The 27,082-nt window shown below is 43.7% G+C and overlaps 1 protein-coding gene across 1 annotated transcript in view; it reads left to right on the top strand.

Annotated features, from left to right (window-relative positions):
- LOC122561366 (uncharacterized) overlaps window positions 1-27,082 on the top strand; it is an 86,338-nt gene that overhangs the window by 13,213 nt on the left and 46,043 nt on the right. Inside the window, 2 exon segments of the mRNA XM_087994031.1 lie at window positions 723-835; window positions 13,545-13,622. Of these exon segments, the coding sequence (XP_087850157.1) occupies window positions 723-835; window positions 13,545-13,622 (191 nt within the window).

Genomic DNA, 27,082 nt, shown 5'->3' with positions numbered 1-27,082 from the left:
TGGGTATTGTGACAGTGTGCCTTAATCATAGTTTTAAGAGTCTGATGGTAACTTTCCAAAGCTTCCTGTAATTGTGGGCAATAGATATTTGACTCCAATTGTGATATATTGGCAATTCACAGAATCCTTACTGATGGAAAGTGTCATCAACAGTGCATCAAGCAGCATCTGTTCAGTGACACTCAGTTTGGGTTCACCAGAGCCACTCAGTTCCTGACCTCGCAGCATTGATTTAAAATATAGACAAAAGAGCTGAATTCCAGAGGTGGGGTGAGGGTGACAGCCCTTAATATCTTCGCTGCTTTCAACAGTGTGTGATGTCACGGAGCCCTAGTAAGACTGATATCACTGGGAATCGGGAGGAAAACACTCAGTTGGTCTAATTAGGTATCCTGATCATTGATAATGCCCAGGTTGTTCACAGTGGGGAATTCAGCAAAGATAATACCATTGAATGTCCAGGAGGTCTGGGGTGAAAGTGGTGGTTAAAATTTCACTTAGTGGAATTGGTCTCTCCTTTCCACTTGTGACTTGTATATTCATAAAATCATAAAGTGTGGAAAAGGCGTTTCAGCCTATCGAAGCTATACCATCACTTATTACCGTAATCCTGAATGCAGTTTGGCCTTTGCTGCATTTATGTATTGAAATTGAAATCTAATAATCCAGCTGTTAAATGGTTGCATGCAGCATTCACTCTATGTATTAAACTTTAATTGCAGGCGACCCACTGGAGTGCAGTGCCTGGGTTGGACAGTGTGCACTTTACCTGTTAATTATGATGTTGGAGAAGACTGTGGTGATTGTGGTGTTGCTCTTACCTCAGTGGAAGAAGGTTTGTATTTATTGTCACTTCCTCTCCAACCCCAACTCAGACTGAACTCAGCTGTGTTTCTGAACTTAGTCACTTTTGATTCCTTCAGAATGTGGACATTCGTGACTAGGCTGTTCATTACCCATCCCTAATTGTCCTTACAAAAGTGGTAGTGTGCTTCCTTCTTAAACCGTTACAGTCCATTTAGTTGAGGTACACCCATAGTGCTGTTGGGGAGGGACTGCAGAGTTTAGATCTAATCCATTGGTTTGGGGTATTGCTAGTTGTATCTATTGCATGCAGGTAGTCCTGTCTTTTAGCTCCATTAGATTGCTGACTCAGTTTTAGATATGCTTGATACTGCTCCTGGTATGACCTCCTCCCCGCCTCATTGATCCCCTGAATTAGTGGTAATGGTAATCTGGCATATTCGGGGCGGCTCAGTGGTTAGCACTGCTGCCTCACAGCGCCAGGGGCCTGGGTTTGATTCCTGCCTCGGGCGACTGTCTGTGTGGAGTTTGCACATTTTCCCCATGTCTGCGTGGATTTTCTCCAGGTGGGTATGTTCTCTTAATTCATCCAGCGAATGTGGGCATTGGTTAGGCCAACATTAATTGCCCATCCCTACAATATAGCGCAAAAACAGGCTTTCGGCCCTTCCAGGTTAAAACTATCTTCACATACAGGATCCGTATCCCTCTATTCCCTTCCTGTTCATCCATTTGTCCAGGTGCTTCTTGAAATCAGCTATTGTCTGCTTCCACCTCAACATTGATTCCATATCCCATGAAGTCAATTGTGAATGTAATTTTTTTAAAAAAGGTGTGCGATTTAGATATGAAAGAACTGAAACCAACATGGTCATTCTAAAAGATGAGAGACTTAACAAACAATCCAGGTCTTTTTCAATATGTAATTTCAATTACATCACACTAAATTTTTGCTATAAATTCTGTGTCTTACAATCTTATTCTCCACAACCACCTGATGAAGGAGCAGCGCTCTGAAAGCTAGTGCTTCCAAATAAACCTGTTGGACTATAACCTGGTGTCCAGTGAAATAATGCCTTTTCTTAGATAAGCAGACTGTAACTGCTTACAGTACTCCAGATGTGGTCTCAGTAGCACCTTGTACAGTTCCAGCAAAACTTCCCAACTCTTATACTCGAAGCCCATTGAAATAAGGGCCATCATTCCAATAACCTTCCTGATTACCTTCTGCACCTGTGTGCTGGCTTTCTATGTTTCTTCCAAAGCATACTCCCCAGTCTCTTCATGTTGCAGTTTTCCTCCTCTTAAATAATATTGTTCTTTTGTTCTCCCTTCCAAAATGAACAACTTCACATCTTCCCGTATTATACTCCACTTGCCAACATTTTACCCACTTAGTGTATCAGTATCTCTCTGTAAACTGTTTGTATCCATCTCGCAATTTGCCTTGCCATCTATTTTTGTGTCATCTGCAAATTTGGCTATAGTACATTCAATCCTTCTTCCAAGTTATTAATGTATATTTTAAACGGTTGCACTCCCAGCATTGATCACCCTACTGGCTACAAATTGCCAACCTGAAAAAGAACCCCTTATCTCCATTCAAGTCCAGTGACGCTTTGTCTGACGAACAAAAAGGTAGAGATAGTTTAAGGAAGTGGTCAAAGATGTGGCAAATAGAGTATAAGTTGGAAAAATGTGAAATTGTCCATTTTGGCAGAAAGAACAAAAGATCTAATTTGTGAGAGATTGAGAAGCTCTGAGATAAAGTAATAAAGTCTATAGTATGGAAAAAGTTACTTTTGGTCCATCAGCTCTATGCCAGTCAAAAACAAGCACCTAATTATTCTAATCCCAGAAGGATCTGAAGGTCCTTATCCGTGAATTGTAAAAGGTTGGTTTGCAGATATAGCAAGTAATTAGGATAGGTAATGAAATGGTATCATTTATTGCAAGACGACTTGAATACAGGAATAAGAAGGTTATGTTTCAGTCATCCAGGGCATTGATGGGATGACATCTTAAGTGTGGTGCACAGTTTTAAATCACATTATTTAATGCATTGGAGGCAATTCAGAGAAAATGTATTGGGCTAGTACCTAGAGAGAATGGGTTTGTCTTTCGAGGGAAGGTTCTAGAACATGGAACATTACAGCGCAGTACAAGCTCGACGACCCGTGGAACCATTCTGAAGCCCATCTAACCTACACTATTCCATTATAATCCATATGTTTATCCAATGACCATTTAAATTCCCTTAAAGTTGGAGAATCTACCACTGTTGAAGGCAGGGCATTCCACGTTCCTACTACTCGCTGAGTAAAGAAACTACTTCTGGCATCCTGTCCTAAATCTATCATCTCTCAATTTAGAGCTATGTCCCCTTGTGCTCGCTATCACAATCCAAGGAAAAAAGCTCTCACTGTCTACCTTATCTAACCCTCTTAATATATTACATGTCTCAATTAAATCACTTCTCAACTTTCTTCTCTCTAACGGAAACAGCCTCAAGTCACTCAGCCTTTCCTCATAAGACCTTCCCTCCATACCAGGCAACATCCGAGTAAATCTCCTCTGAACCCTTTCCAAAGCTTCCACATCCTTGCGGCTGCACCAAAATTTTGTACAGCTGCAGCATGGCCTCGTGGCTTCAAAACTCGATCCCTCTACCAATAAAAGCTAACACACCATATGCTGCCTTAACAACTGTATCAACCAGGGTGGCAACTTTCAAGGATCTATGTACATGGACACTGAGACCTCTCTGCTCATTTACACTACCAAGAATCTTACCCTTAGCCCACTACTCTTTATTCCTGTTGCTCCTTCCAAAATGAATCACCTCACACTTTACTACATTAAACTCTATTTGCCACCTCTCAACCCAGCTCTGCAGCTTATCTACGTCCCTGTGTAACCTGCAATACCCTTTGGCACTATCCACAACTCCACCGACCCTAGTGTCATCCGTAAATTTACTAACCCATCCTTAGTTGAACTAGCTAGGTTTGTATCCACTGGAGTTTAAAAGAGTAAGGGGTGATATAAGTAGGAGGTGTATCAAGATTTCCAACAATCATTCGACAAGGTGCTGCACAAAAGACTGCTTTGTAAGATAAGGATGCTTGACATTATGGGTAACGTATTAGCATGGATTGGTTAATAGGAAGCCAAGAATGGGGATAAATGAGTGCTTTTTTGGTTGGTGATCAGTGACTAGTGGTGTGCCTCAGGGATCAATGTTGGGACCACAGTTATTCACAATTTACATAAATGGTTTGGAATTGGGGACCAACCAAAGTTTGCAGATGACACTAAGTTGAACAGTGCAGCGAAGTGTGCAGAGGACTGTGAAACATTGCAAAGGGACATGATCGTTTAAGTGAGTGGGCAAAGGTCTGGCAGATAGAGTACAATGTTAATAAATATGAAGTCATCCATTTTGGTGGGAATAACAGTAGAAAGGACTATTAATTGAATGGTAAAAAATTTGCAGCATGCTGCTGTGCTGAGGGACTTGGGTGTTCTTGTGCATGAATCATAGAAGGTTGGTCTGCAGGTACAACAGGTAATTAAGAAGGAAAATGGAATTTTGTCCTTCATTGCTAAAAGATTGAGTTTAAAAACAGGGAGGTTATGTTGCAGCTGGATGCAATTTTGGTCTCCTTACTTGAGAAAGGATGTACTGGCTTATGAGGGAGCCTGAGTAGACTGGGATTATATTCATTGGAATTTAGAAGAATGAGCAGGGATCTGATAGAAACATATAAAATTATGAATGGAATAGATAAGATATAAGTAGAGAGGATGTTTCCACTAGTGGGTGAAACTAGGCCAAGAGGGCATAGCCTCAAAATTAGGGAGGAGCAGATTTATGACCAAATTGAGAAGGAACTTCACCCAGACGGTTGTAAATCTGTGGAATTCCATGCCCAGTGAAATAGTTAAGGCTTCCACATTGAATGTTTTTAAAGCGAAGATAGATAATTTTTTGAACAGTAAATGAATTGACAGCTATGGTGAGATGGCAGGTAAGTGGAGTCGAGAGCACGAAAAGATCTAGTTCCACTTGCCAGCATTTGGCTCCTTTCCCTCAAACCTTTCCTATTCATATACCTATCCAGGTGGCTTTTAAATGTTGTAATTCTACCCACATCCACAACTTCCTCTGACAGCTCAATCCATAAACACATCACCCTCTGTGTGAAAATATTCCCACACAAGTGCTCTTTGAATCTTTCTTGCCCACCTTAAAACTATTCCCTTTAGTTTTCAACTCCCCAACTACAGGGAAGAAACCTTGGCTATTCACTCTGTCCATGCCCCTCATGATTGTACAAACCTCTAGAAGAGGAGGATTTAGTATTGCAAAATGAGGAAATGGCCAAGGTATTGACAGGTATTTTGTGTCGGTCTTCACAGTGGAAGACACAAATGACATGTCAGTAATTGATGACAAGGAGGCTATAACAGAAACTAATCATTATCACTAAAGTAGTAGTGTTGGCAAGCTAATGCTGTTAAAGGTGGACAAATCTCTTGACCATGGTGGCATGCATTCCAGGGTATTAAAAGAAGAAATAGGAAATGCTCTTGTGGTAATTTACCAAAGTTTTCTGAATTCTGGGCCGGTTCTGGCAGATTGGAAAATGGCAAATGTGAGGCCAACTTTTAAAAAAGGAGGTAATTATAGGCCCATTTGCTTCACTTCTGTAATGGGGAAATGGCTTGAATCTGTAATCTGTTATCGCATTGGGTAGATACAGCATGGATTCATGAAAAGCAGAAGTGGGGATAAGTGACGATGGGGAGAGGGTATAATCTGGTTGGTCAATGGGACAAATGAATCTGTAGTTGGCTGGGAGGCGTGCAAAGGAGGTGGAGGGGCTGGGAAAGGAAGGGAGGTTATTTGAAATTGGAGAACTCAACATTGAGTCCTCTGGGCTGTAGGATGCCTAGGCGAAAGATGAGGTGTTGTTCTTCCAATTTGTGATTTGGTTTGTTGTGGCAGTGGAGAAGCCAAGGATGATCATGTCTGAAAGGGAGTGGGAAGGAGAATTAAAACAGGCACTGACTGAGATGTCTGGTCGGCCCCTGCGGGCCCGGCTGAGATGCTTGGTGAACCGTTTCCTAAGTTTACGTTTGATCTCCCCAATGTAGAGAAGACCACATCAGGAGCACCTAGTTTGGAAGAGAGGCAGGTGAACCTCTGTCTCACCTGGAAGAACTGTTTGGGGCCCTGGATGGAGGTGAGGGGGTGGTGTACCAGCATGTTTTGCATCTTTTTCAGTTGTAGGGGAAGGTACCTGGGGGTTCAAGGTCTGTTGAAGGGAATGGTCCTTGCGGAAGGCAGAGAGGGGTGAGGAGAGGAAGATGTTCTTGATGGTGGGATCTAGTTGGAGTTGGCGCAAGTGTTTAAGGATGATGCGTTGGATGTGGAGATTAATGGGGTAGTAGGTGAGGACAAGGGGACTCTGTCTTTATAGTGTTTGGAGGGGGGTTTAGAGCAGTGGAACAGGAGTGAAGGTGGTGCGGTTGGAGGGCTGTCTGGATGACAGGGCTGGGGAGTGAATCACGTTATTTGAAATAGATAGACATCTGGGATGCTTGGGAGTGGAATATCTCCTATCCGAGCGGATTCGACGGAGGTAGAGAAATTGGGAGAAGAGGATGCAGTTCTTGCAGGATACTGGGTGGGAGGAGGTCTAATCCAGGTAGTTGTGGGAGTCGGTGTGTCTGGAGACTGTCGCTGGAGATGGAAATGGAGAGGTCAAGAAAGGGGAGGGAAGTGTCCGAGATGGACCAAGTGAATTTGAGGTTGGAGTGGAAGTTGTGGGTGAAGTCGATGAACTGCTCCACATTTCTGTTCTGAATTGACCCCCTCTAATTCTAAGGCTGTGCCCACAGGTCCTAGTCTCCTCGCCTAACGGAAACTATTTCTTAGCATCCATCCTTTCCAAGCCATGTATTATCTTGTAAATTTCTATTAGATCTCCCCTTAACCTTCTAAACTCCAATGAGTACAATCCCAGGATCCTCAGCCGTTTCTCGTATGGTAGACCTACCATTTCAGGGATCATCCGTCTGAATCCCCGCTGGACACGCTCCAGTGCCAGTATGTCCTTCCTGCGGTGTGGGGACCAAAACTGGACCCAGTACTCCAAATGGGGCCTAACCAGAGCTTTATAAAGTCTCAATAGCACATCGCTGCTTTTATATTCCAACCCTCTTAAGATAAATGACAACATTGCATTCGCTTTCTTAATCACGGATTCAACCTGCATGTTTACCTTTAGAGAATCCTCGACTAGCACTCCCAGATCCCTTTGTACTTTGGCTTTATGAATTTTCTCACCGTTTAGAAAGTAGTCCATGCTTGTATTCTTTTTTCCAAAGTGCAAGACCTCGCATTTGCTCACATTGAACTTCATCAGCCATTTCCTGGACCACTCTCCCAAACTGTCTAGATCCTTCTGCAGCCTCCCCACTTCCTCAGTGCTACCTGCCTGTCCACCTATCTTCGTATCATCGGCAAACTTCGCTAGAATGCCCCCAGTTCCTTCATCCAGATCATTAACATATAACGTGAACAACTGCGGCCCCAACACTGAACCCTGTGGGACACCGCTTGTCACCGGCTGCCATTCCGAAAAAGAACCTCATATCCCAATTCTCTGCTTTTGTCAGACAGCCAATCCTCAATCCATACCAGTAGCTCACCTTGAACATCATGGACCCTCACCTTACTTAGCAGCCTCTTGTGTGGCACCTTATCAAAAGCCTTTTGGAAGTCTAGATAGACCACATCCACTGGGTTTCCTTGGTCTAACCTACTTGTTACCTCTTCAAAGAATTCTAACAGGTTTGTCAGGCACAATCTCCCCTTACTAAATCCATGTTGACTTCTTCTAATCCGACCCTGCTCTTCCAAGAATTTAGAAACCTCATCCTTAACGATGGATTCTAGAATTTTACCAACAACCGAGGTTGAACAGGCTAATTGGCCTATAATTTTACATCTTTTGTCTTGATCCTTTCTTGAACAATGGGGTTACATCAGCGGTCTTCCAATCATCTGGGACTTTCCCTGACTCCAGTGACTTTTGAAAGATGTCAACCAACGCCTCCGCTATTTCCTCAGCCACCTCCCTCAGAACTCTAGGATGTAGCCCATCGGGGCCAGGAGATTTGTCAATTTTAAGACATTAGCTTTTCTAGCACTATCTCTTTTGTAATGACAACCATACTCAACTCAGCCCTCTGACTCCCTTTAATTGTTGGGATATTACTCATGTCTTCCACTGTGAAGACTAACACAAAGTACTTATTAAGTTCTCCAGTTATTTCCTTATCTCCCATCACTAGCCTTCCAGCATCAGTTTGAAGTGGCCCAATGTCTACTTTTGCCTGTTGTTTGTTTCTTCTGTATTGAAAGAAACTTTTACTATCATTTCTAATATTACTGGCTAGCCTACCTGGGTCGATCCCAGGTTACTGAGGGAAGCGAGATAGGAAATAGCTCGGCCCTTAACAGATATCTTTGCAGCATCCTTGAGCATCAGGTTTAAGTTATAAGGAGAGATTGCACAAATTAGGCCTGTTTTCTCTAGAATTTACAGTTGAGGCGTCATCTAAACTAACTAACAGGAAAAGATAGTGATAAGTAGTGATAAACTGTTTCAACAAATGCCCATTGATGCTAGATCAGTTGTTAATTTTAAATTTGAGAGAGAGAGAGGTTTTTATTAAGCAAAAGTATTAAGGGATACTGAGAAGCATGGATAAGGTAAATAGACAAAGTCTTTTCCCTGGAGTGAGGGAGTCCAGACCTAGAGGGCATAGGTTAAGGGTGAGAGGGGAAAGATATAAAAGAGACCTAAGGGGCAACTTTTTCTCACAGAGGGTGGTACATGTATGGAATGAGCTGCCAGAGGAAGTGGTGGAGGCTGGTACAATTGCAACATTTAAAAGGCATTTGGATGGGTATATGAATAGAAAGGGTTTGGAGGGATATGGGCCGGGTGCTGGCAGGTGGGACTAGATTGGGTTGGGATATCTGGTTAGTGTGGACGGGTTGGACTGAAAGGTCGGTTTCCTTGCTGTACATCTCTATGACTCTGAGTCTATATGGGCCAAAGGCAGATATATGAAGTTAGGCCACAGAGCAGCCACAATCCCATTGACTCAGGAGACTGAATGACCTCCACCTTTGGAGTGACTACGTCAATGGAAGATGATTTTCAATGCAGAGAAGTGTGAGTTGATGTATTTTGGCAGGATGAACTTTGAAAATTAATACAGAATAGGGAGTACAATTCTTAACAAGGCGTATCTGTGCACAGCTCATTGAAAATGGCAGAACATGAGAAGAGATTGTTAATAAAGTATACAGTGTTCTTGACTTTATTAATAGGAGTATTGAGTACAAAAGCAAGGAGGTGAGCAGAGTAGTAACCTCAGAATTGCTACCTGTGCCATGTGCTAGTGAGGCTAGGAATAGAGAGTGAATGCAGATGAACATGTGACTGCAGGATTGATGTAGGAGGGGAAGAGTTCAGATATGTGGATCATTGGAATACCTTCTGGGGAAGGTGGGACCTATCCAAGAAGGACGGGTAGCACCTGAACTGGAGGGGCGTCAATATCCTGGACAGGAAGTTTGCTGGAGCTCTTCAGGAGGGTTTAAATGAGATTGCAAAGGGAGTGGGAATCAGAGCAATGGATCAAATTCAGACTAGATAATGAATAGCTAGATACAGTGTGCAGAGAGTTTGAGAGGAGGGGTAGGCGCGTGATATGGCAAAGGTGCAATCAGTGTAATGGGTTGAAGTGTGTCTATTCTAATGCAAGAATTATCAGGAATAAGGGTGATGAACTTAGAGCATGGATCAGTACTTGGAGCTATGATGATTTGGAGATGCCGGTGTTGGACTGGGGTGTACAAAGTTAAAAATCACACAACACCAGGTTATAGTCCAACAGGTTTAATTGGAAGCACACTAGCTTTCGGAGCGACGCTCCTTCATCAGGTGATGAAGGAGCGTCGCTCCGAAAGCTAGTGTACTTCCAATTAAACCTGTTGGTCTATAACCTGGTGTTGTGATTTTTAACTCGGAGCTATGATGGGGGCCATTATAGGAAACTTGGATATTGCAGGGGTAGGAATGGTTTTGGATGTTCCAGGGTTTAGATGGTTCAAAAGGAATAGGTGGGAGATAAAAGAGGTGGAGGAGTGGCATTACTAATAAGGGATAGTATCACAGCTGCACAAAGGGAGGTCATAGAGGAGGGTTTGTCTAATGACCCATTATGGGTGGAAGTCAGAAACTGAAAAGAGCAATCACTTTATTTGGACTTTTCTATAGATCCTCCAATAGCAACAGAGATACGGAGGAGCAGATTAGGAGGCAGATTTTGGAAAGGTGCAGAAGTAACAGGGTTATTGTCATGAATGAGTTTAACTTCCCTAATATTGATTGGAACCTCCTTAGTTCAAATAGTTTGGATGGAGCAGATTTTGTCAGGTGCGTTCAGGAAGAATTCCTGACTCAATATGTAGATAGGCCGACTAGAGGGGAGGCCATATTGGATTTGATGCTTGGCAACGAACCAGGTCAGGTGTCAGATCCCGTTGTGGGAGAGCATTTCGGTGAGAGTGATCACAACTCCCTGACCTTTACTATACTCCTGGAGAGAGATAAGAGCAGATGGTATGGGAAAGTATTTGATTTGGGAAGGGGGACTAACAATGCTTTTAGGCAGAAACTGGGGTGCCTAAATTGGGAATAGATGTTCTCAGGAAAATGCATAACAGAAATGTGGAGTTTGTTTAGGAAGTACTTGCTGATATTGCTAAACAGGTTTGTCCCACAGGCAAGGAAGGGATGGTAGGTTGAAAGAACCTTGCGTGACAAGGGATGTGGAACATCTAGTCAAGAGGAAGAAGGAAGCTTGCTTAAGGCTGAGTAGGCAAGGATCAGACAAGGCTCTAGAGGGTTACAAGGTCGCCAGGAAAGAACTGAAGAATGGACTTAGAGCTGGAAGGAAGCATGAAAAAGTTTTAGCAGGTTAGAAAAAGGCAAACCTTAACCTTAACATTTATGTGAGGAACAAGATAATGGCCAGAGTGAGGGTAGGGCCAGTCAGGGATAGTGGAGGGAACTTGCGCTTAGATTTGGAGGAGGTAGGGGAGGTTCTTAATGAATACTTTGCTTCAGTATTCACTACTGAGAGGAACCTTGATGTTTCTGAGAACAGTGTGAAGCAGGCTGATATACTTGAGCAGGTTGATGTTAACAAGGAGGAAGTGCTGAAAATGTTGAAAATCGTAAGGATAGATAAATCCCCTGGGCCAGACAGGGTATATCCTAGGTTATGACAGGAAGTGAGGGGAAAGAATGCTGTGCCTTTGGTGATGATCTTTGTGTCTTCACTGTCCACTGAGGAGTGCCAGATGATTGGAGTTTGGCAAATGTTATTCCCTTGGTAAAAACAATGACTGCAGATGCTGGAAACCAGATTCTGGATCAGTGGTGCTGGAAGAGCACAGCAGTTCATTCCCTTGTCTAGATTAGAGTGGTACTGGAAAAGCACAGCAGTTCAGGCAGCATCCGAGGAGCAGTAAAATCGACGTTTCGGGTAAAAGCCCTTCATCAGGAATACAGCTTTTGCACGAAACGTTGATTTTACTGCTCCTCGGATGCTGCCTGAACTGCTGTGCTTTTCCAGCACCACTCTAATCTAGACTCTGGTTTCCAGCATCTTCAGTCATTGTTTTTACCTAAATGTTATTCCCTTGTCCGAGACAGGGAATAGAAATAATCCTAAGAATTATAAACCAGTCAGTCTCACGTCTGTGATGGGTAAAGTACTGGAGAGGATTCTGGGGGCAGGATTTATGACTACTTGGAAAACCATAACTTGATTAGAGATAGTCAGCATGGCTTTGTGAGGGACAGGTCATGCCTCTCAAACCTTATTGAAGTCTTTGAGGATGTGACAAAACATATTGATGAAGGTAGAGCAGTGGATGGGGTGTACGTGGATTTTAGCAAGGCGTTTGATAAGGTTCCCCATGGAAGGCTCATTCAGAAAGTAAGGAGATACAGGGAAATCTGGCTGTATGGGTACAGAATTGGCTGGCCCATAGAAGACAGATGGTGGTGGTAGATGGAAAGTATTTAGCCTGGAGCTTGGTAACCAGTGGTGTCCGGTAGGATGATTAGGGGGTTAGATAGGGTTGACAGCGTGAACCTTTTCCCGCGTATGGAGTCGGGTATTACAAGGGGGCATAGCTTTAAATTAAGGGGGGGTAGATATAGGACTGAAGTTAGGGGTAGGTTCTTCACTCAGCGAGTCGTGAGTTCATGGAATGCCCTGCCAGTAGCAGTGGTGGACTCTCCCTCTTTATGGGCATTTAAGCGGGTATTGGATAGGTATATGGAGGATAGTGGGTTAGTATAGGTTAGGTGGGCTTGGATCGGCGCAACATCGAGGGCCAAAGGGCCTGTACTGCGCTGTATTCTTCTATGTTCTATGGATCGGTTCTGGGACCTCTGCTCTGTGATTTTTATAAATGACAGAGATGAGGAAGTGGAAGGGTGAGTTAGTAAGTTTGCCGAAGACACGAAGATTGATGAAGTGGTATAGTGTGAAGGGCTGTTGTCGGTTGCAACAGGACATTGACAGGATGGGCTATTAAATGGCAGATGGAGTTCAGTCTGGAAAAGTATGTAGTAATTCACTTTGGAGGGTCGAATTTGAATGCAGAATACAGGGTTAAAGGCAGGATTCTTGGCAGTGTGGAGGAATAGAGGGATCTTGGAGTCCATGTGCATAGATTCCTCAAAGTTGCCACCCAAGTTGATAGGATTGTCAAGAAGCCATATGGTGTGTTGGCTTTCATTAGGAGGGGGATTGCGTTTAAGAGCCACAAGGTTATGCTGCAACTCTATAGAGGGGCTCATTCCTAATGAAAGGCTTTTGCCCGAAATGTCAATTTTCCTGCTCCTCGGATGCTGCCTGACCTGTGCTTTTCCAGCACCACTCTAATCTAGACTTGTATAAGACACTTGTTGACCTCCCCTTGAGTATTGTGTACAGTTATGGGTAGCAAGGATGGAAATGCATTGGAGTGAGTACAGAAGTGTTTTGTAATAATGGTTCTAGGTATGAGGACAGATTGAAGAAGTTGGGACTGTTCTCCTTGGAGAGAGAAAGGCTAGAGGAAACCTGATAAAGTTGATCAAAATCATGGGCAGGTTGGGTAGAGTCTATTGGGATAAATTGCAGGAACAAGCAGGCACAGGTTTGAAGTGATCTCCAAAAGAAATAAAGGTGAAGCGAGGAGAAACCTTTTCACTCAAATAGTTCAGCAATGGAATGTATTGCCTGGAAATGTGGTGAATGCAGTATTCAAGAAGCACTTGGTGATTATTTGGATAAAAATAATATGCAGTGGTAGAGGAGGAAATGAAGCAGGAGATTGACACTAGGTTATGATACTAATTTTGTGGACCAGTGCAGGCACATTGGGCCAAATGGTCGTCTCTTATGCTGTAACACTTGTTTTTCTGTGATGGATATACCAGCTTTTCAATTGCATTCAATTATCTTTCTGATTTGCAATGGAATTGTAAGTGTGGTGGTTGGTGATGTGGACCATGGGAAGAGATTATGGGATTAAACCTGCTTGGTAAAATAGCTTTTCATCATTTGTGTTTTTCTGATTTTCTTCACAGGTAGCTTTACTCAATCCAATCCAGAATCCACAGTTGGAGCTGGCGATTGTGATGCTCATAGTTCCTTTTTTTGTCAATGTAAGTAGCCCTTTCAGACTGACCTTTACTAAAGGTACCTGAACTGAGCCACTTGAATGAATTCTTTGTTTTTGACATTAACTGATTAGGTGCAAGAATTTCAAGTGGGATTAGGTAATTCAGCTCAAGATTGCTCCACTATTTGATAATGATCATGGCTGATCTGATTATCGCCTTAACTCCACTTTCCCATCTGTCCATCCTACCTGTGACTCTCCTTGCAGAATTAAAGCCTACCTAACTCAGCTGTGAATGTATTCAGTGACTGTTCTCTGAGGAAAAGAATTCAACAGATTAATGATCTTTTGAGAGAGAAAATTTCCTTTTCTCAGTGTTAAATGGGAGACTTCTAATTTTTTTAACCTAGTTCTGATATAGAAGACAACTGTAAATGATGATAATGAACTTGATTCATTGTTTGGTATGTTGTCTATATCTTTTGAAAGTTGAAACGTTTGATTTCTGGAAACTCCGGTCTTCATTACTTTATATTCAACAGCATGAATTCGTGAACCAAATTGAAGTGGTCATGTTTGAGCAACCGGAAAGTGAGCTTTTTTGCAAAGTTGGTGTAGAGGCAGCCAAATGATCTATCATGTCTGTCGTAGCTTTCCAAGTGAGCATTATGACTTGGTACTCTTCATCTGCCTTTTGCTCATAAACCTATACGTTGTTTCTGCTTAAATAGTCATCCAGTACCACCTTGAATGCCTTACTTCAACCTGCCTTCTTTGTATTTCCATGCAGTGCATTCCAGGCTCAAACCACTCGCTGAGCGGAAAAGATGTTTCTGCCATCACACATTGCACAGTTTTGGAATCCACATTATAGGAAGGATGTGATTGCACTGAAGAGAGTGCAGAGGAAATTTACCAGGATGTTGCCTAGGCTGAAGAGTTTTAGTTATGAATTAGAATTAACATTAGAATTAAAATTCCTACAGTGTGGAAAACAGGCCCTTCGGCCCAACGAGTCCACACCGCCCCTCCAAAGAATATCCCACCCAGACCCATTACCCTACATTTCCCCTGACTATTGCATCTAACCTATACATCCCTGAACACTGGACAATTTAGCATGGTCAATTCACCTAACCTGCACATCTTTGGAGGAAACTGGAACACTCAGAGGAAACTCATGCAGACATTGGAAGATTGTGCAAATTTCATGCAGACAGTCACCCAAGGCTGGAATCAAATGCTGTGAGGCAGCAGTGCTAACCACTGAGCCACCGTGCCGCCCCACAATTGCCCCAAGATTGATTGGATAGATTGGTATTGTTTTCTTTAGAGCAAAGAAGACTGAGGAGGGACATTTGAGATATGTAAAATTATGAGGAGCATAGACAGGCTAGACTGGAAGAAACTTTTCCCCTTCGTGCAGGGGAATGCACAAAGGGGAAAATGACCTCTCATTATTTCATGTAAGGAATAGGAAGATAGGTTTAGAGGAGTTGTGAGGTAACTAGTTTCACCTAGAGGGTGTGGAAATCTGGAATTCATTTCCTGTAGGGGTAGCAGAGGGCAAAACCCTCAAAACATTTAAATATTTAGATGTGCACCTGTAATGTTTGTTTTTTCACCAGTGCAGACTTGATGGGACAATGGACTTTGTTTTGTACTCTAGACCTCTCCAACTCTGATGCATTTGCTAAACTTACATATCAGTTTATATCTATGTTGTCTTATTCTTGTTCCTTTTGAGAGAACCGTTCTATTCTATCCAGCTGCTCGTGGTTTTGAAAACCTTTATCTTAGCCTTCTCTCCAAGGAGGACAGTCACGTCTTCAGTCTATCCTCATACCTGAAGTATCTCTTCTTCCAACCATTCTTGTAAATCTCTTCTGCAGTATGTTCATACCCTACCAATAGTGTTGCATGTAGAACTGTGTATGGTACTCTAGCTGAGGTCCAACGAGTGTCTTGCACAAATTGAAAATTACCTCCTTGCTGTTTCGTACTGTGCTCCATTAATAAAGCCCAGGAACCTTATTAACTGTTCTCTCCACCTGTCCTGATTCCTTCAATAATCTGTGCAATTAGACACCCAGGTTCCTGTCCTGCTGCACTCCTTTAGAGCTTTATCCCTTATTTTATATTTTATATCCATGTTTGTCCTACCAAAATACATCACCTCACACTTGTCTGCATTGAACTTCAAACTTTATTTTGGCGAAGTATAGATATGCTTGAACCATGGCAATCTCAGTCTGTTTTTTTTTAACACTGTCTGAATATAAAGTAAAGCAACAAAGTAGATAATAAGGACCACAAAAATTGAATATGAAACAAGCCTTAGAAGAATATAGACATTGATGCAAAGCATTTTGCAATTGAGTGAGAAGAAAGAGGGTGATGAGATGGTAATTTGAGCCACATAAGCTAATACTCGTGATATTAGCAAGCAAAATAAAGCAATAATTGACAGGGACAATGATAACTTTGCAACTGTAAATATGATAAGCAGCACGTTCGACATAGAACAGTACAGCACAGTACTGGTCCTTCGGCCCTCAATGTTCTGTCGGCCTTTTATCCTCTTTTAAGGTCAGACTAACCTACATACCCTTTATTGTACTATCTTCCATGTGCCTGTCCAAGAGTCGCTTAAATGTCCCCAACGTATCTAACTCTACTACCACTGCTGACCGTGCTTCCATGCATCCACCGCACTCTGTGTAAAGACCGTGCCTCTGACATCGCCTCTAAACCTTCCTCCAAACACCTGAAAATTATGCCCCCTTGTGATAGCTATTTCTGCCCTGGGAAAAAAGTCTCTGGCTATCCACTCTATCTATGCCTCTCATCATCATGTACACTTCTATCAAGTCACCTCTCATCCTCCTTTGCTCCAATGAGAAAAGCCCTAGCTCCCTCAACCTTTCTTCATAAGACGTGCCCTCCAGTCCAGGCAACATCCTGGCAAATCTCCTCTGCACTCTATGTAAAGCTTCCACATCTTTCCTCTCATGAGGTGACCAGAGCTGAACACAATATTCCAAGTGTAGTCTAACCAAGGCTCGATGAGCTGCAGCATAAATTTGTGACTCTTAAACTCAATCCCTCTGCTAACGGATCGGAGGCAGATGTTCACAGGTAAAGTGATGGCTGGAAAATGGGAAGCTTTCAGAAATGAGATAACAAGAATCCAGAGAAAGTATATTCCTGTCAGGGTGAAAGGGAAGGTTGGTAGGTATAGGGAATGCTGGATGACTAAACAAATTGAGGGTTTGGTTAAGAAAAAGAAGGAAGCATATGTCAGGTATAGACAGGATAGATCGAGTGAATCCTTAGATTATAAAGAAAGTAGGAGTATACTTAAGAGAGAAATCAGGAGGGCAAACCGGGGACATGAGATAGCTTTGGCAAATAGAATTAAGGAGAATCCAAAGGGGTTTTACAAATAGGTTATGGACAAAAGGGTAACCAGGGAGAGAATAGGGCCCCTCAAAGATCAGCAAGGCGGCCTTTGTGTGGAGTCACAGAAAATGGGGGAGATACTAAATGAATATTTTGCATCAGTATTTACTGTGGAAAAGGATATGGAAGATATAGACTGTAGGGAAATAGATGGTGACATCTTGCAAAATGTCCAGATTACATAGGAGGAAGTGCTGGATGTCTTGAAACGGGTAAAGGTGGATAAATCCCCAGGACCTGATCAGGTGTACCCGAGAACTCTGTGGGAAGCTAGAGAAGTGATTGCTGGGCCTCTTGCTGAGATATTTGTATCATCGATAGTCACAGGTGAGGTGCCGGAAGACTGGAGGTTGGCAAATGTGGTGCCACTGTTTAAGAAGGGCGGTAAAGACAAGCCAGGGAACTATAGACCGGTGAGCCTGATATCAGTGGTGGTGAAGTTGTTGGAGGGAATCCTGAGGGACAGGATGTACATGTATTTGGAAAGGCAAGGACTGATTCGGGATAGTCCACATGGCTTTGTGTGTGGGAAATCATGTCTCACAAACTTGATTGAGTTTTTTTGAAAAAGTAACAAAGATTGATGAGGGCAGAGCAGTAGATGTGATCTATATGGACTTCAGTAAGGCGTTCGACAAGGTTCCCCATGGGAGACTGATTAGCAAGGTTAGATCTCATGGAATATAGGGAGAACTAGCCATTTGGATACAGAACTGGCTCAAAGGTAGAAGACAGAGGGTGGTGATGGAGCTTTGACAAAGGGTCAGTTAGACTTGAAACGTCAGCTCTTTTCTCTTCTTACAGATGCTGCCAGACCTGCTGAGATTCTCCAGCATTTTCTCTTTTGGTTTCAGATTCCAGCATTCGTAGTAATTTGCTTTTAGCCGGTGGTGGTGGAGGGTAGTTTTTCAGACCGGAGGCCTGTGACAAGTGGAGTGCCACAAGAATCGGTGCTGGGCCCTCTACCTTTTGTCATTTACATAAATGATTTGGATGCGAGCATAAGAGGTACAGTTAGTAAGTTTGCAGATGACACCAAAATTGGAGGTGTAGTGGACAGCAAAGAGGGTTACCTCAGATTACAACAGGATCTTGACCAGATGGGCCAATGGGCTGAGAAGTGGCAGATGGAGTTTAATTCAGATAAATGTGCGGTGCTGCATTTTGGGAAAGCGAATCTTAGCAGGACTTATGCACTTAATGGTAAGGTCCTAGGGAGTGTTGCTGAACAAAGAGACCTTGGAGTGCAGGTTCATAGCTCCTTGAAAGTGGAGTCGCAGGTAGATAGGATAGTGAAGGAGGTGTTTGGTATGCTTTCCTTCATTGGTCAGCGTATTGAGTACAGGAGTTGGGAGGTCATGTTGCGGTTGTACAGGACATTGGTTAGGCCACTGTTGGAATATTATGTGCAATTCTGGTCTCCTTCCTATCGGAAGGATGTTGTGAAACTTGAAAGGGTTCAGAAAAGATTTACAAGGATGTTGCCAAGGTTGGAGGATTTGAGCTATAGGGAGAGGCTGAACAGGCTGGGGCTGTTTTCCCTGGAGCGTCAGAGGCTGAGGGGTGACCTTTATAGAGGTTTACAAAATTAGGAGGGGCATGGATAGGATAAATAGACAAAGTCTTTTCCTTTTGGTCGGGAAGTCCAGAACTAGAGAGCATAGGTTTAGGGTGAGAGGGGAAAGATATAAAAGAGACCTAAGGGGCAAATATTTACGCAGAGGGTGGTACGTGTATGGAATGAGCTGCCAGAGGATGTGGTGGAGGCTGGTACAATTGCAGCATTTAAGAGGCATTTGGATGGGTATATGAATAGGAAGGGTTTGGAGGGATATGGGCCAGGTGCTGGCAGGTGGGACTAGATTGGGTTGGGATGCCTGGTCGGCATGGACGGGTTGGACCGAAGGCTCTGTTTCCATGCTGTACATCTCTATGAATCTATGATGAAAACTAACACAACATAAACCTTTTTAACAACCCTGTCAAGACATCTCAAGGAAGCCACTATTGAATTGGGAATGGAGACAATACAAGCTGACAGGTGGGACTAGATTGGTTGGGATATCTGGTCGGCATGGACGTGTTGGACCGATGCGTCTGTTTCCATGTTGTACACCTCTATGACTCTTGACTCTGTTATTGGAAAAAATAATATCACTAAAGGCTAACAAATCCTCAAATAGAGCAGGTTAACTTTCCTGATTGCCAAATACAGCAGCATTTATCCAGCAGCAAGGAAAATTGGCCAGGTTTATCCTGTCCACCAAAAGCTGGAAAAATGCGACCCACTAATTACTGCCCTGTCAGTGTGCTTAACCTTTTATTAGAGTCATAGAGACCTACAACACGGGGACAGGCCCTTTGGTCCAAAGTGGTCCATGCTGATCAAAATATCCATCCACACCAACCCCATTTACCTGCACTCGGCCCAAATCCTTCTAATCCTTTCCTATCCATGTATTTGTAAAAGTGCCTTTTAAATGTTGTTAATGTACATGCCTCAATCACTTCTGCTGGCGCTCATTCCACATGTGTACCCTCTGAGTAAAAGACGTATCCCTCAAGTTTCCTTTTATTCTTTCCCCTCTAACCTTAAGCTGATGTCCTCTATTCCTCGATTACCCAACCTTGGGAAAAAGACTAAGTGCATTCACCCTATCCGTGCCTGTCATGATCTTATACACCTCTATAAGGTCCCCTTCAATCTCTTATGCTTTGAAGAAAAAAGTCCTAGCTTGCCCAATCTCTCCCTATAACTTACACCATTGAGTCTAGGCGACATCTTGTAAATTTCTTCTGCGCTCTTTCTAATTTAATAACATACTTCCTATAACAGCATGACTAAAACTGAACACAACACTCCAAGTTACGGCCTCACCAATGTCCTGTAAAACTGCAACGTAACTTCCCAACTTCTATACTCAGTGTCCTGTCTGATGAAAGCCAGTGTGCCAAAAGCCGCCTTCACTACCCTGTCTACCTGTAACTCCACTTTCAGGGAACTCTGAACCTGAATTCCAAGATCCCTGTGTTCCACTACACACTGCTTAAGGCCCTACCATTCACCATAAAACTTGATTTGACTTTCCAAAACGCAAGATCTCACACCTATCTATATTAAACTCCCATTCCCATTTCTCAGCCCACTTCCCCAGCTGATCCAGGTCCTGCTGCAATTTCTGATAACCTTCCTCATTGTCCACAATACCAACTATTTTAGTGTCATAAGAAAACTTACTAATCATGCCTTGTGCATTCTCATCCAAATCATTGCTATAGATAACAAACAGTAATTGGCGCAGCACTGACCCCTGAGGCACTCCATTAGTCACAGTCCTCTAGTCCAACAAGCATTTTTCCACTATTACCTTCTGCTTCCTACCATCAAGCCAATTTTTATCTAATTTGCCACGTTGTCCTGGATTCCATGCGATCTAACCTTCCAGAAATGCCTACCGTGTGGAACCTTGGCAAAGGCCTTAATGAAATCCATATATACTGTCTATTGCCCTGCCCTGCCCTCGTCAACCTTCCTGGTCACATCATCCAAGAATTCTAACAAATTTGTGAGGCATGATCTCCCACTCACAAAGCCTTCAAAGTTTGGGAGAAGATTTGTAGCTCGGGTGCTCGTTTTGTGGTTCTGTTCGCCGAGCTGGGAATTTGTGTTGCAGACGTTTCGTCCCCTGTCTAGGTGACATTCTCAGTGCTTGGGAGCCTTCTGTGAAGCGCTTCTGTGATGTTTCCTCCAGCATTTATATTGATTTGTACATGCCACTTCCGGTTGTCAGTTCCAGCTGTCTGCTGCAGTGTCCGGTATATTGGGTCCAGGTCATTGTGCTTATTGATTGAATCTGTGAATGAGTGTCATGCCTCTAGGAATTCCCTGGCTGTTCTCTGTTTGGCTTGTCCTATAATAGTAGTGTTGTCCCATCGAACTCATGTTGCTTGTCACCTGCGTGTGTGGCTACTGAGGATAGCTGGTCGTGTCGTTTCATTTCGTGGCTAGTTGGTGTTCATGGATACGGATGGCTAGCTGTCTTCCAGTTTGTCCTATGTAGTGTTTTGTGCAGTCCTTGCATGGGATTTTGTACACTACATTGGTTTAGCTCATGCTGGGTATCGGGTCCTTTGTCCTGGTGAGTTGTTGTCTGAGAGTGGCTGTTGGTTTGTGTGCTGTTATGAATCCTAGTGGTCACAGTAGTCTGGCTGTCAGTTCAGAAATGTTTTTGATGTATGGTAGTGTGGCTAATCCTTTGGGTTGTGGCATGTCCTCATTCCGTTGTCTTTCCCTTAGGCATCTGTTGATGAAATTGTGGGGGTATCCGTTTTTGGCGAATACATTGTGTAGGTGTTCTTCTTCCTCTTTTTTTTTTCAGTTCTGGTGTGTTGTGGCTCTTTTGAACAGTGTCTTGATGTAACTTCTTTTGTGTGTGTTGGCGTGGTTGCTTTTGTAGCTTGGGGCTTGGTCTGTGTGTGTCCTAAACTACGAAAGTGTCCCCTACTATGATAACCCTATTGCTCCTGCAAATCTCCTCAATCTCCCTGCTTATTTGTTCATCTAATTCCTGTTGACTATTTGGGTCCTAAAATGCAGCCCCCAATAACTTCACTATCCACTTCTTATTTCTTAGCTCCACCCACAAAGCCTCACTGGATGATCCTTCAGTTATTTCATCCCTGACTACTGCTGTGAGACCCACCTTAGTCAAAAATGCAACTCCCCCTCCCATCCTTCCATCACCTCAACCCTGCCTAAAGTACCTGTACCCTGGCACGTTAAGCTGCCAGTCCTGTCCCTACCTTAGCCATGTTTCTGTAATTGCTATAATATCCCAGTCCCACATGGTTATTCACCCCTAGGTTTATCAGCTTAACCTGTCAGCCCTCTTGTCTTGAAATAATTGCATTTTAATCCAACAGGCATTCCTTGCTCCGAGACAAGTGCAAGGCTCGAAGGAGGTACAGTAAACAGAAATAGTAAGTCAGGCTAGAACAGGGCAAGGAGCAAGGAATGCCTGTTGGATTAAAATGTTGAGGATCTCACCCCCACCCCGCAAATCTAGTTTAAACCCTCCATTGCAACACTAGCAAACCTAGCTGCCAAGATATTGGTCCCCTTCCAGATCAGATGCAACCTGTCTCTTGAACAGTTCACCTCTGTCCCAGAAAAGATCCCAATGATCTAAAAATCTGAATCCCTACCTCCTAAACCAATTCTTTAGTGACACATTCATCTACCATATCCTCCTGTTCTTACCCTCACTAGCACGTGGCACTGGAAGTAATCTGTAGATTATTACCAATAAGGTCCTGGTTTTTAACTTTTTTCCTAGCTCTCTATAATCACTCACTCTGCAGGACCTCATCCCTTTTTCCTACCTATGTCATTTGTGCCAATGTGCACAATGATGTCTGGCTGCTCTGAGACATCCTGGACCCTTGCACCAAGGAGGCAACACACCATCCTGGATTCCCGTTTGCAGCCACAGAATCTCCTATCTGTCCCCCTAACTATCGAGTCTCCTGTCACTAAGATCCTATTTACCTTTACCCTTTCCCTCTATGCCCCAGAGCCAGTCATAGCCACCAATCTGGCTATGCTGCTTTCCCCTGAATGGTCATCCCCCCCCAACAGTATCCAAAAAGGGGAATGGTCACAGGAGATTCCTGCACACTCTGCCTACTCCCTTTGCCTTTCCTGGTGGTCATCCAGCTACTCTCTGCCTGAAACTTAGGTGTGACCACCTCACTAAAACTTTTATTTGTGAAGCACTCAGCATCTCAGATGATCCTGAGTGCATCCAGCTACAGTTCCCTAACACAGTCTCCCAGGAGCTGCAGCTGGGGGTGCATTTCCCACAGGTGTAAGCATCAGGGACAATGGAAGACTCCTTGACCTCCCACATCCTGCAGGAGGAATATGTGACTGCCTTAACTGCCATCTTAACTTCCCTTTTTAGTTTAACAGCAGTTAAAAGGACTTTACCTGACTGAACCCGTACCTTTTGCTAATCTGCTGCTCTCCGAAGCCTCTTGAGCCAAAGCCTTACTACTTACTCTGCTGCCAACAATTTTGCAGTAGCAAAAGGTGATGGAAGTAGTTGGTAGTTCTGGCTAGTGGCACTTGCTCACCACTAGTCTGCACACTACTGCTCAGTTTGGCTTTGCTAATTTTGTTACATTTTAGGTACAAATATGGACAAAAGAGCCAAACTCCAGAGGTGAGATGGGACTGACTACCATTGACAGTGAGGCAGTATTTGACTGAGTATGACATCAAGGAATTCTAGCTAAACTGGAGTCAATAAGAATCAGGAGTAAAGCTGTCCATTGGTTGTAATCATGCTAAGCACCAAGGAAGATGGTTGTGGTTGTTTATAATCAATCGTCCCAGCTCCAGGACATCTCTGCAGGAGTTCCTCAGAGTAGTGTCCAAGCCCCAGTAATCTTCAACTGCTTCCTCAATGACCTTCTCCCCATCATACGAGAACATGATAGTGTACTAGTAATGTCACTGGACCTGTAATCCAGAGAATCAGGTTAATGTTCTGAGGACATGGGAGATTGAATCCCAGAATGACAGATGGTGAAATTTTTAAAAATCTGGAATAACAGTAACCATGTAACCACTGTCAATTGTTGTAAAACCCTTCTGGTTCACTAATGTCCTTTAGAGAAGGATTTTGCCATTCTTTCTTGGTCTGCCTACATCTGACTCCAGAGCCACAGCAATGTAGTTGACTTCTGGGAATTCGACATTGGCAAAATATGCCCACATCCCATGAACAGATTTTTAAAATAGTTAGAAATGGGGTCTTCACTGATTGCACAATATTCAGTTATACTCAGGATTCCTCAGATAATGACCCAAGCCGTTTCTGTATGAAGCAAGGCTTAAACAACATCCAGGTTTCGTCTGATAAGTGTCAAATAGCTTTAACGCAGCACGAGTACCAGACAGTGGCAATCTCCAACAAGAGAGAATCTAATTTTCTGGCCTTGATGTTCAGTGGCATCACTTTCATCATCATTAAACCCCAATTATCAACATGCTGAGGGGATAACCATTGACCTGAAGCCGAAGTGTTACCATAAGAATAGGTTAGAGGCTAAGCATCCTATAGTAAGTAACTGGCCTCCTGACTCTCAAAGCCTAGTCACCTTTGTCTTCAAGGCACTCGTCAGGAATGTGACAGAATACTGTCCACTTGCATGGATGAATGCAGCTCTGACAGCACTCGAAGCTTGACACAATCCAGGACAAAGTAGTCCACTTGATTGACACCTCTTCACAAACATTCAATCCTTCCATTACTGACACTCTTTAGTCATGATGTAGAGATGACGGTGTTGGACTGGGATGGACAAGGTCAAAAGTCACATGATACCAAGTTATAGTCCAACAGGTTTATTTGAAATCACAAGCTTTCGATGTGCTGCCATTTTGTCAAGTGAAGAGAGCATTCAGGCACAGATTTTTTAAACAGATCAAAATATCATACAAATGGTTTGAGTGGAGTGTCGACAGGCTGGATAATAGGTCTCTGCAGGTGATCAAGAGTGTCAAACTGTGAGAGTAAAGTGTCAACAGCTGAATAACAAGCAAGGGGATACCTGTAATCCGATTACTTGAGGCAGAGGGATAATTATAAGGTGGTGCTGGAGACAAACCCGGTGACTGGAATAACATGCAAGGTATAAGAGTCGCATGCTGAGAGTCTAACCAAAGTAGCATGTAATCGAAAACTGTGCAAACTAATTAAGGTAGAGAGATCATAACAATTTATCAACATGATGGTGTCAAAACAGTTCAGTAAGGAAGATTTTACAGAACAGTATGGTGGGATCACATGTAGCACAACATGAACCCAAGATCACGGTTGAGGCAGTCTTCATGTGTATGGAACTTGGCTATCAGTTTTTGCTCAGCAATTCTGAATGCTGTGTATTTCAGAGGCCACCTCAGCAGCAGTGTGCACCATTTCGAAGATGCACTGCAGAAATTCACCAGTGTTAGCAGCACCTTCCAAACCCATGACCATTGCCATTTAGAAGGACAAGGGAAGCAGAAACAGGGAAGCATCACTATTTCCAAGTTTCCCATCAAGCCACTCACCATCCTGACTTGGAAACAGATGGGTGCAGTCAGAAGATTAGACCAAATATAAAATGCAGCAAAGAATCTAAAAAAAATAATTTTGAAAAGTGAGTTCCTGAGAAAGCGAGTTAGACATACCAAAATACATAGTAGAGCTTTGAAAGATATTTAAAAGTGTTAACAATGCAAATGTTGGTCCTATTGCAAAATGAGCCTCGGTAATTAATAATGTGAAATTAGGAGTGGCAAATGAATTGAACAGGTCGTTTGCATTAGCTTCCATATAGTGAATGTCAGAAACAGTTGAGAAGCAAGAAATGGAAGGAAGGGCCAACAAGTCCCTGGCTCCTAATGAATCTCATCCTTTTGCTTTTAAAGTGAAACTCTTTTTCCGAGGATGATGAAGTCAGCTTGTACGAGGGGGCATAACTACAAACTGAGGGGTGATAGATTTAAGACCGACATCAGAGGCAGGTTCTTTATGGGCAGCAGGGTGGCACAGTGGTTAGCACTGCTGCCTCACAGCGCAAGAGACCCAGGTTCAATTCCTGCAATCTCAGAAAGCCTTTGATAAAGTCCCACATAGGAGCTTAGTGAGCAGAATTAGGGCACATGGTATTGGGGGCAAAACACTGACTTGGATTGAAAATTGGTTGGCTGACAGGAAACAAAGAGTAGTGATAAACGGCTTCCTTTCGGAATGGCAGGCGGAGACCAGTGGGGTACTGTAGGGATCAGTGCTGGGACCGCAGCTTTTTACAATATACATTAATGAAATAGATGGTATTAAAAGTAATATTAGCAAACTTGCTGATGATACAAAGCTGGGTGGCAGGGTGAAATGTGAGGAGGATGTTAGGAGATTACAGGGTGACCTGGACAGGCTAGGTGAGTGGACAGATGCATGGCAGATGCAGTTTAGTGTGGATAAATGTGTGGTTATCCACTTTGGTGGCAAGAACAGGAAGGCAGATTACTACCTAAATGGAGTCAAGTTAGGTAAAGGGGCAGTACAATGAGATCTAGGTGCTCTTGTACATCAATCAATGAAAGCAAGCATGCAGGTACAGCAGTGAATGAAGAAAGCTAATAGCATGCTGGCCTTCATAACAAGAGGAATTGAGTATAAAAGCAAAGAGGTTCTTCTGCAGCTGTACAGGGCCCTGGTGAGACCGCACCTGGAATATTGTGTGCAGTTTTGGTCTCCAAATTTGAGTTGAAACTTTATTGCTGGAACAGCACAGCAGGTCAGGCAGCATCCAGGGAACAGGAGATTCGACGTTTCGGGCACAGGCCCTTCTTCAGGAATGAGCAGAGAGTGTTCAGCAGGAGAAGATAAAAGGTAGGGAGGAGGGACTTGGAGGAGGGGCGTTGGAAATGTGATAGGTGGAAAGAGGTCAAGGTGAGGGTGATAGGTCGGAGTAGGATGGAGGCGGAGAGGTCAAGAAGACGACTGCAGGTCAGGAAGGCGGTGCCGGGCTGGAGGGATCCGGCTGAGACAAGGTGGGGGGAGGGGGGATGAAGAAACTGGTGAAGTCCAAGTTCATCCCCTGCGGTTGGAGGGTTCCCAGTCGGAAGATAAGACGCTCCTCCTCCGACCGTCGGGTTGTTGTGGTTTGGCGGTGGATGAGTTCAATGACCTGCATATCCTCGGTGGAGTGGGAGGGGGAGTTGAAATGCTGTGCTACAGGTTGGTTGGGTTGGTTCGTCCGGGTGGCCCAGAGGTGCTCTCTGAATCGCTCCGCAAGTAGGCGGCCTGTTTCCCCAATATAGAGGAGGCCACACCGGCTGCAGCGGATGCAGTAGATGATGTGGGTGGAGGTGCAGGTGAATCTGTGGCGGATATGGAAGTTTCCTTTGGGGCCTTGGAGAGAAGTGAGGGGGGAGGTGTGGGCGCAAGTGTTGCACCTCCTGCGGTTGCAAGGGAAGGTGCCGGGAGT

The sequence above is a fragment of the Chiloscyllium plagiosum genome, unplaced genomic scaffold (genome assembly GCF_037043375.1).
Source record: "Chiloscyllium plagiosum isolate Xiang-an unplaced genomic scaffold, Cpla_swu_hap1 HiC_scaffold_14, whole genome shotgun sequence".
NCBI lineage: Eukaryota > Metazoa > Chordata > Chondrichthyes > Orectolobiformes > Hemiscylliidae > Chiloscyllium > Chiloscyllium plagiosum.
The sequence above is the reverse complement of the archived record's forward strand: the minus strand, read 5'-3'. Positions and strand labels throughout refer to the sequence as shown.